The following is a 10,945-nucleotide window of genomic DNA, read 5'->3' on the forward strand; positions in this document are numbered from 1 at the left end:
ACCCTTTCTCTTTGTATGTACATATTTTTAGGGTTGGTTACCTTCATGTTGTAATGTGTGTGTATATTTATGAGTTTTTTATGGTAACTAGTTACCTATGTTACTAAAATTATAGTTAATTATTTTTCATTTTTCAATGAAGTGTTCTTACTGTTTTTCCTTCAAATTTGATGTTTTTTTAATATGAGTAACCCATCACTCCTTTTACGGTAACTAGTTACCCCTCTTATAGCAGAAGATTACTTCTCTTAGGGTAGCTGGTTACCTATCATGGTACATGTTATTTAACCTAGCTCTAGAATTTTGTTTACATAATTATCAAAATTCAATCAAGTAACTGGTCACCTTACTTATGATTTGAAAAAGAAACGTACAATCTAAAAAAAAGGAAAAATATGTTTACAATAAATAAAAAATAATAGTAAACACAATTCATATTTAAAAAAAAAAAGAAAAAAATTGCAAAACAACCAAAGAAAAATGTAATATAAAATCAGTCACATAAAAATAATATAAAAAAACAAATAAGCTAAACAAATAATAATTAAATTACAAATATACCATTCTAAATTAATAAAACTTGATTAACGGTAAAACTATCACATAAACCAATTTTTATACAAAGATATAGGAAAATAAACCCATAAAAGTGAAAATTCTTAAAACATACTATAAATTAACTTTTTTTTTGAAAAAAACTATATTTTTGTATACTCTATACAAAATTTCATATAAAATGTAATTTCCTAAAAAAAAAAAAAAAAAAAAAAAATTCCAAATCTCAATTTCTATAGCCCAAGATTCTAGAAATCCCAATAGCCAATTTATTATTATTTATTTTGAATAATCCCATTTATTAGTTAGGCTTCTCTTATATCACTCCACAAACACAGAGGCTCTCACAGTCGCCTCCCGACCCCGACCCCGACCCTCCTTCTCCGACGGTTCGAACCCTAAGTCTCTACTATCAGCGGCAGCGCAGGGCAGTGGCCGCTCGGACTGCAGGTATCCTTTCCCTCTCTCCTCGGCGGCGCTCGCGGCATCTTTCTCCTTGGCGTCGGCGGCGCACCTTCTTCTCTGTCACCGAGGTCAGTCATAGTATTACACTATTACTTGTATAATAGATAAGTGAATCATATCTGTAACAAAAAAATCTACATTCCAAAAAGTACAATAGAAAAGTATATCATGCACTCGTTGTTTTTGGAACTTTCTTTTACTATCTTTCGAATCTTCGAGTGAGTTTTTCAACTTCACAGTTCGATGTACTGATACCTTGCTTGAATGAGAGTAAATACTTGCTTGATTACTTCCTCTAATCGAACTTTGGTTGCCTTTTCTCTGCCTGCAAAACTGCTCGCTCGTTAAATAACTTTCGTTCGTTCGTTCTTCTGATAATAATAAAAAAAAAATGTGAGGAATGTTATGGAGACCTGAACTGAAGAGACATTTTAATTCATTGCTTGATGTTTTTTTGGGCAACACAACACTAAGTCCTTGTGTAGATTCCCAGAACCTTAATTGTGTGTATTCTCAGTTCCTTGCTGCTTAATGTGATGTTGTTGGGCATCTTTACAAATTATCAGGTTTTAATATATATGGGCTGTTTGCATATAATTATCATAATGAGTTGAAGTAATCATAATTATGTAAATGAAAAAGAAAAACTAATTTTATGATATATTAATTTTAGACTTGCAGATAGTTTGAATATCCCTATTATCAATACCAAACGAAATATCACAATAGCTATAGCTATAAGCCTCGTTTCTGTTCTAGGGTTTTAGAAATTAGTCATGGAGCACGGCAATGGTGACTTGGAGCACGAGGTCAAGACCAAAAAGCACAAGGGGAAGCATGATAAGCCCAAGCCTTGGGACGATGACCCCAACATTGACCGTTGGAAGATTGAGAAATTTGATCCCTCTTGGAACGAAGGGGGCATGCTCGAAGTCTCCACCTTCTCCACCTTGTTCCCTCAGTACTTGGGTAATTTCTTTTCCCTGTCCTCTCTCTTGTTTGTTTTCTCATAAGATGTGGGTAAACTAAGCCAATTCAAAGCTTTAGCTAGGGTTTCATCGGTGGATTGTTTTAGGATCTGAATATACTTTTTTTCAGATCCTTGTTACATATATATATATATACACACATTCAATATTATTGTAATGTTATAATGTTTTGATGAATATTTGAACTAGAAAAATTTAGTTTGGATATGTTGCACTTTCTCATGCGACATGAACTTATTTATTGTCTTGCTCAGAAAAATATTTGCAGGAAATTTGGCCTAAGGTGAAGTCGGCTTTGAAAGACCATGGTGTTTCGTGTGAACTAAATCTGGTAAGTCATTGAAGTAAAGAGCGTTTAAAATCACCTTTTTTTTTTCTTTTAAAATTTGCCCAATATTAGTTATTGACAGACTATATATGAGAATATTTGTGCTGATGAGGTCTTTATGATTAGGGTTCACTGATTTACTTATTTGAATAAGAAATGGCACTGGTGTACTATTATGGTTTAGAACTAAGATTACACCCAGAGGAGTTTGTAAGCACTAACAAACTTCACCAAGTTTATCACTGAAATTACAAATCAGGCAGCATCAAAACAGAGATACTTTACAACAAATCTTCGCCCCCTGATGCCTTATCAACAGATTTATTTAATTGTAATAGTTGATTTGCCTGTTGATTTATTGCGGTTTTATATTTGTTGATCAGGTTGACGGTTCCATGACAGTTACAACTACCAGAAAGACTAAGGACCCATACATAATTGTCAAGGCTAGGGATCTTATTAAGCTTTTATCAAGAAGTGTGCCCGTAGCTCAGGTACAAATTACCATGTTTTTGTTATTTGTGTTTGCAATTCCACTATAGGTTTTTGAATTAGGTAATTTTTAACTATGTTGTTGCAAAGGGCACCTTTAATAGTATTCACATTAAATAATCATCTTTAAAATTTCAATGCAGGCTATAAAAATACTGAATGATGAAATGCAGTGTGATGTCATCAAGATTGGAGGTTTGGTTCGCAATAAGGTGAGCAATTTATATGTGTAAATTTTTTCTTGCTCATAGTGTGTATGTTAAAATTGTTTGTAATAATTGACTTTTTTTTATTTCTGAAAGAAACAACTGCTGTAGTGCACAGTGTATGGTTAAAATCTACAGTAGACATTTGAAGAAAAACATCTTAATAAGACTGATGCAAGGTTCTTAGTCTCGTTTTGGACAAAAATCAATTGGCTGTGCCTAATCTTAAAAGGTCGTTTTAATTTGAGGTCCTTCTGCGGTGATCATGACCTTGTCTTTTTTAGGTATTGTTAGTAAAACAGATATGTATTTATCTCTCTTTTCTTGGAATTATATTTAGTTGAATAGATCTCCCAGAAGTTAAATTTTCTACTTAATATTTATGAATCAGGCACTTAGTTGTGTTTTACGTCTCTGTTGGTGAAGTCTTAGCTGGTTTTATTAAAATTTAATGTTGTGAGGTTGGAAGGTGTAACACAAAGGATGTTAATGCCCAAGCAGGAAAGCAATACTAGACTAAAGTGTTTATAAATTTGTTCTATAAGGTAATGGCTCAGTTAGGACATGTAGTCTTCAAAAGCCGGCATGCAGTTTGCTCCCACAAGGTCTTAAGTTTGTGTCCATCTTGGGCACCTTTATGGTAATTGCTATAGTTTTCTGGTTCCAAGTATTGTAAGATCAAGCGGGGAGCCTAGTTAAAAAAAATCACCTTTCATTTCTATTAGTAGTCTTTAAACTCGAAGTATTTTCAACATTGTGCCCACCTTAGATTAATTACTTAGGGATATTGTTTAGGTGTGTAGTCTGATGATATGCAAAAATATTATAGTTGAAGTTATGCAATATTCTATGTAATATGGATTCCTTTCATGGATAATGCTCTCTTTCTCTCTCTCTTTACTGGCTACGAGGGAAGTGCAAATTTTTTAAATACTAACAGACCTCAAAATTAAGTTAATTAGTGGTTGGTGGTGTAATTGTATGCAGGAACGGTTTGTTAAACGAAGACAACATCTTATAGGTCCCAATTCTTCCACTTTAAAGGTGTGTTTATTTATTTTAATATGATATGTTAGCTAATAATCTGTACTTAAAAATAAAGTATATTATCTGTTATTTTTTGAATAGACGATAATTATTAGAGATGCTTTTCAATACTGGATACACTTATTTGACCCATTTTTAATGGCTTGCAGGCACTTGAAATACTAACTGGATGCTATATTCTGGTTCAAGTAATTATCCAATCCTTTTTCTTTCGTGTGTCCTATGCCAAGAGGCATATTATTTATAAAATGCCTTTTTTTTTTATGTTGATGCTAAATGAATAGGGAAACACTGTTGCTGCCATGGGCTCATTTAAAGGTTTGAAGCAAGTTAGGAAGATAGTGGAAGATTGCATTCAAAATAAAATGCATCCCGTGTACCATATTAAGGTACGTATCTCGGTAGTTATTGTTTATATTATCGACTTTTTTCTCTATAATCAACCCCTCTTGATTCTCATTTGTAGATCCTGATGATGAGGAAAGAGCTTGAAAAGGATCCTGCTCTTGCAAATGAAAATTGGGATAGGTTTCTTCCCAAATTTAAGAAGTAGGGCATATTCACTCTTTGTCGTCTTTTTTTCTTTTTTTGGTGATTGTATTTTTATTTACCAAAGTTATTTACTCCTTTTGTTTGTTTAGGAAAAATGTTAAGCAAAAGAAGGTTAAAAGTAAAGAGAAGAAACCATATACACCATTCCCCCCTCCTCAACAACCTAGCAAGGTGCGTATTTACTATTCGATTCCTGAAAGAGTTTCATAGCGTTGTTCTTTTTTTATGTTCGACATTACAAGATGCAGTGTTTAAAGCCAGTAATCTGCATGAAATTGGTAAAACTTGATGTCATTCCATTCCACTTCCTTTTCTATTTCTTTTTTCTTCTCGTATGAGCAATCGTCTCGTATTGATTTGTGCATGTTAGCCTTTTTTTCTGATTGTGGATGCACTCATACTTGTAATTGGGATTTTCCTTATTTTAAAGGGATAAGTGTCAAGTGTAATAACAGTCATGTTTGAAAAATATATAAACAGATTGATATGCAACTGGAAACTGGAGAATATTTCTTGAGTGATAAGACAAAATCGGCGAAGAAGTGGCAGGAGAAGCAGGAGCAGCAAGCGGAGAAGACTGCTGAAAGCAAAAGAAAACGAGACGCTGCATATATTGCCCCTGAGGTATTAAATAATGATAATGTAACACCCATTTCTCACCTTCTGAGAAGGACATATAATATTGGTGTATACGTTTCAGGAGCCTATAAGGCAGGATGGCAACTCGAAAAATAATGACAACGAAGATGTGGCTGCAATGGCCAAGTCCTTAAAGGTAATTAATTAGATAACGAGTGTATTTTATTTATAATGAAAAATTATTTGGTTTTGTCAGAATAAGAATGGTTTACAAGCTGCAATTGGGAATGTTTAACTATTTTACTTTGACAGAAAAAAGCCAAGGAGTTTGGAAAACAAAAATTGGCTGAGAATGTGGATGCAGAGGCATATATAGCAGAAGCTGGAGAAAAGCCTAAGAAAAAGAAATCCAAACACAACCATTCTTAACTAACTACTATGTTACATTGGTGATATGGTTCATTGTAACTGAGAACATACATGGTTTTGAGATCTTTGTTATGAGATACTCTAAAATTTTTGACACTAATATAGTAATTGTTATGGTTTTATGGTCCCTGAATATTGAAAGGTTAGTCGACTTAATCGTTATAAAGGTTTCATGATGTCTTTTTGATCTTTTTCATCAATTAATCGTTATTCTGTCTTCTCTAACGTTTAGGGTTTGATTTCTTAAAATCAATCTCAAAGTTTAGAATTTGATTTGCTTATTAAATCCATTATTCCATGATGCAAAAATCTCACTCATGTGATGATTTATTCTTGAATAATTCAATGCTTTATAATAAATACTGTTTAAAACTTTTCATGTCTTTAAATTTGATTAACAAGACTTTTTTTTTTTTAAATTTATGTTCACAAAGTTGGATCAAATGACTTGGAAACTCCACTCCCATGAGTCCCACATTACTAAACATATACCCTTTTATTATTATTTCTAACTAAATAACCTCAAACCCACCGAAAATGTTTTCAGCACACGAATAATTTTAATCTCATTTTTTTTTCACGTTGGTGTATATTGTAGTTATGTAAGATATGTCGCAAATTTTTGAGATATTTTGAATAATTTATTGTGTTGTATTGTTCAAACAATTTGTTGCATGTATTTTTTTTAATTATTATTCGCATTTGAGACTTCTTGTTTGAACCTTGTTTTAGACATAGTAAATTATGAATTGAATAACTATAATCTACACTATTACATAAAAAAATTGAGATTAAAACTATCAACGTGCCAAAAACATGAGGAGGTGCATCGTAAAAATACTCTGAACAAAAAATAAAAATAAAAAGTTTTAGGGAGTTTCTATGGTGCACCCCCTTGTAGGGCTGTATATAAATTTTTACAACCCGCCCAAACCAATCTGAAAAAATCGTCAAAAAACGCAACTCGAATAAATCGACAAAAGTTTAAACCGCCCAATTGTTACATTGGACGGGTTAAACATAATTAACAATCCGCCCAATATAACCCGACCCGTCCAATTAAGAACTTACTATTTTTTTAATACATTTACATATATTAATATATTATAGACATAATTAAATTTATATATTTTTTTAAAAAAACCCTAAGTTATACGATTACTAAGTTTGCCTCTGCGTCTGCCTCCTTCTTTCCCCTTTCTTTCTTGGTATGTCGTTAGGGGTGAACATTTGACCCAAAAAGCCCGTAAAACCCGCAACCCAAAAACTTGATTTTTTGCAAAATCCGTCGGATTCGGGTGAAATCTAGTCCAAACCTGACATGGTTTGGGTCAGGTTTTGAAACTAAGGCCACACGGGACCCGAACACGAACATAATTAAAAAAAATTAATTTTCGAAAAAATTAATGCATTTTTGACAAAAAACTTATCATACCACGACCCAATTTGTAAAAAATCAACGTTACCAAAATAATAACAAAGTTAAAAAAACATGTGAAAAATAAAAAAAAAATTAAAAAAGTGTCAAAAAAATAGTATTTTTGATTTTTTTTTTACCCATTCCCATTTTCGGCCCAAAGCCAATTTTTTTATCAATCCCACCCGTAACTTGACCAAACTCGAAACCCGAAATCACTAAAAAAACCGAAAACTTCGGAGCGTGTTTGGTATCCTACTTTCCCACTCGAAGCCCGCAAAACCCAAAACCCGACCCGTATGCACCTCTATATGTTGCTGCTCTCTCCTCTCTCTCTCGACTTTCTCTGAAGTTCTCAACTTTGCAGAGCACTAGGTAGGCAATCCATTTTGTCTCTCCCTTCTCTTCAGTTCAACGCCTCTCTCCACGCTCTTCTCTCTCGTCTACGGTAGCAAAAGTGCAGGACTCCGTCTTTGACAGCAACGCGACTTCAACTTTGGCAACAACAAAGAGGTACCATATCTCTTCCAATGATCACCTACCCCTTGTATTTTCTATATGTAAATAGTTTTTTTTTATAGAACTTTATTGGAATAAGAACAAAACTACAATGCACCCTGCAAATTTTTTTGGAAGTTCTGACAAATTTATATTGTTGAAAACAAGATTTAAAAAGTAGGTTGTACTCGTACTTATTTTTTTTCTATATGCGTGTGAAATAAATGTTTAAACTACATTTTTGGTACTGTAAATTATTCAAAATTAAAAAAAAATTATAAAATATTTTAAATAATTACAATATTTACCTATATATCTATTCTATATAATAAATGTGTACATAACGAGAATTTTTTGTTTTAACAGTGTTTTTTTTTTAATGTTAACTTTAACAGAATATTCTTATATTTAACGGTAGTTTGTAAATCCTTAAACTTAAATAAAATAAAATAATTAATTAAAAAATTAAAATAAGATATTTTACAATAATAATTATACAAATTAAAATAAGATATTTTTAAGATCTTTTACAATAATAATTATTTTAAAATAATAAATAATGAAACAAATTAAAATATGATATTTTTGAGATATTTTACAATGATAATTATTTAAAAATAATAAAATCATACGTTTTATAACTTAAATCAAATTTAATTAAACTTAAACTTACTTATTAGAATAATATCACATCTATTAAACATATAATATAATATACTCTGAATTAACAACAAATTGTTTTTTTTTTTTAAAACTAGCAAGAAACTTAAATTTAATATTCACTTATAATATTTAATATTACTGTTGACTGCGTTTTTAGCCAACGACGTGAGAACGTCAAATACGACGAACCTTCAAGAGAATGTAAATGACAACAGACCGTATAAACAAGAAAAGTAAATAACACACAGGATTTTTATAGTGGTTCAGCCCCGATCGTCGGTAATAGTCTAATCCACTTAGAGTTGTGATTTATAGATCTATACTCAAGATCAGATGGACTGAGCCAACTGAGTTTCTTCAGTACAGATTGTGAAAATACAAGAGTTCTCTCAAATATCAGCACTTTCTCTCTCTAGAATACACAGACCCAATTTTCTCTCTCTAGAAAGAAGAAGCAGAAAGAAGCCCCTCTCTCATCCCATAAGCCCCCTATTTATAGGCCTGGGATACTCAACTGATATCCCCTTTAGATAGGGATATTTTATTATTCATCTTATATTTATATTACAAGAAATATTTAAAATATAACTAATTCCTCAATTTGAGTGAGGAATGAGAGATTCCCGCGTATGTTGTTGAAGCTGTCTCTGGGAACCTTGACTTAGTCTCCTCTAGCTAATTGATCCACCTCCTACTGACTACCCATGCAAGTGCTGGTCGAACGTGCATGGTGGTAGGACTTGTGCATGTTGATTACTCCTTCAAGCTTTCCTTGGACCAAGGTGATATAAGCTTGGCTCTCCTCGGACCAAGGTGGTCCGAGGCAACACCCTTGCTTCTCACCTCGGACAAGTCCAAGCATACCTTCTTCAATCAAGGTCCGATCGGACCTTGTGGCCTTCTCCTCGGACCAAGGTGGCCCGAGGCATCCTCCTTGGCACCTCACCTTGGACAAGTCTGAGGCACTCTCCTTTAGCATCTCCCAACTATGTCCGATCGGACATTGTGTAGGCTCTCCTTGTCAAAAACTAAGTCTCCACTCTTGACTTGCATGGGACTCCTCCTCCTTAGCTACCTACCTTAGACACGTTTGAGCCAACACTTAGGAAACCTTGGGAGGCTTACCTCAAACACATCCTTGGGGTCTCCTAGGACCACTTTCTCCTTGGGGTCTCCTAGGACCACTTTCTTGAGTTCTCCTCGGACCTCATCCTTGGGTTCTCCTAGGATCACTCTCTAGGGGTCTCCTAGGACCACATCCTCTTTGGGGTCTCCTAGGACCACTCCCCTTAGCTCTCCTAGAATGCATTTTCCTTAGCCTCCTAGGATGCATTCTCCAATTTTTGGGTATAACAATTACATTAAACATATAATATATAATATCTTGTTGTCACTCCCAAATTCAAAAAATAGAACAAATATAAGCTTAAACAAAAATAAATAAATAATTTAATTAAAATAGGATATTTATTTTAAAATTTATATGACATTAATATAAATTTCGTGCATATTGCACGTTGCTTATATTTAGTTATAATAATATATAATACAATACTAGATATTTAATAATTATGTTAATATAAATTCAAATCTTATAAAATATTATTATTATTATTATTATAATATTGCATGATATAATCCTAATTTTTATAAAACTTATATTAATATAAATTTAAATATTGTATAATATCATTATTATAATAATATTTAATTCAATACTACATATTTAATAATTATATTAATATAAATTCAAATTTTATAAAATATTATTATTATGATAATATATAATATATAATACATAATCTTAATTTTTATAAAAAAATTATTATTTATATTTAAAAAAGAAAACTTGTTACTTATTCGAGGTCTTTCTCGAGGGACAATTCCACATGAGCAATTCCTGACACGTGGCCATAAAGCTCTCATTTCCCAAGGAGTCCTCGGGAGAATACTGTCGCGTCAACTTCGTCCGAGAAGTCGTCTGAACCTGATTAGCTACTTACCCGAGAAGGGATGAGCTCGGATCCACCCGTAAGCCCTTAGGGTAGAACTTCTCGGGGTGTCCGAAGAGATGTTCGGGAAGGAAACATTTACGTCGACATCTAGGAGAGCCCAAGGAGTCTCCTCGAGAAACATATTAGTGGATTTTCTGTATGTCCTGGGGACCACAAAAGATATGTCTAACGTGGACTTCATTATGGGGTGGTCCCTGACACTTATCTGTTAGGATTTCAAGGACCACATCTTTTAGTAAAAACGTTCCAGGCTTGATTGCCGCCCCCATCATGGTATTTAGCGACAATGGTGGGGTGTCGGATGAAGGAATTCACTCCCGTGACAAAAGGAAGTACAAAATCTCTCAGTGTCCTTGGTCCTTGTTCAATATGGATCTCAATAGCAGTTGTTGCCCCTTGAACATTATTAGCAACATTGTTTGTTGGATTCCCTTGATTCTCAGCCATGGTAGTCTCCAACCTTTTATTCTTTCAGTTATGTCTGGAAGTTCTTTCTATTTCAGGAATCACCTATAGTATTTCTCGATGTTTAACACGTCGCATAAACCAATACTTCCTGAAATCAAAGGATTAAAACACCAACCGAAATAGAACAATAATAAAAAAAACCAAGTTAGAATAAAGATTAACTATTTTGATATTAATAACACAATCCCCGACAATGGCGCCAAAAACTTGTTGTAGATTTTTAGTATGCAAGTATACGCAAT

General features: G+C 33.1%; 1 protein-coding gene and 1 pseudogene across 4 annotated transcripts; both read left to right on the plus strand.

Annotated features, from left to right (window-relative positions):
• The first annotated feature begins 915 nt into the window (after nucleotides 1-915).
• On the plus strand, nucleotides 916-5,842 carry LOC133824514 (KRR1 small subunit processome component-like). 4 transcript variants are annotated; one of them, XM_062257402.1, is made up of 13 exons: nucleotides 916-1,088; nucleotides 1,780-1,989; nucleotides 2,264-2,340; nucleotides 2,721-2,831; nucleotides 2,973-3,041; nucleotides 4,023-4,079; nucleotides 4,232-4,270; nucleotides 4,367-4,471; nucleotides 4,549-4,631; nucleotides 4,724-4,805; nucleotides 5,115-5,258; nucleotides 5,335-5,409; nucleotides 5,526-5,842. In XM_062257402.1, exons 2-13 carry the CDS (start codon nucleotides 1,797-1,799, stop codon nucleotides 5,640-5,642), a joined length of 1,152 nt encoding a protein of 383 aa, XP_062113386.1. In that variant the 5' UTR covers nucleotides 916-1,088; nucleotides 1,780-1,796; the 3' UTR covers nucleotides 5,643-5,842. The 4 variants fall into 4 exon arrangements, with proteins under 4 accessions (XP_062113386.1, XP_062113387.1, XP_062113388.1 ...); XM_062257403.1 differs by having other exon boundaries at nucleotides 950-1,088; nucleotides 1,694-1,989; XM_062257404.1 differs by having other exon boundaries at nucleotides 953-1,088; nucleotides 1,756-1,989.
• Nucleotides 1,355-1,448, plus strand: LOC133828403 (small nucleolar RNA Z159/U59; annotated as a pseudogene).
• Nucleotides 5,843-10,945: the final 5,103 nt, after the last annotated feature.

This window comes from Humulus lupulus, chromosome 3 (assembly GCF_963169125.1).
Source record: "Humulus lupulus chromosome 3, drHumLupu1.1, whole genome shotgun sequence".
NCBI lineage: Eukaryota > Viridiplantae > Streptophyta > Magnoliopsida > Rosales > Cannabaceae > Humulus > Humulus lupulus.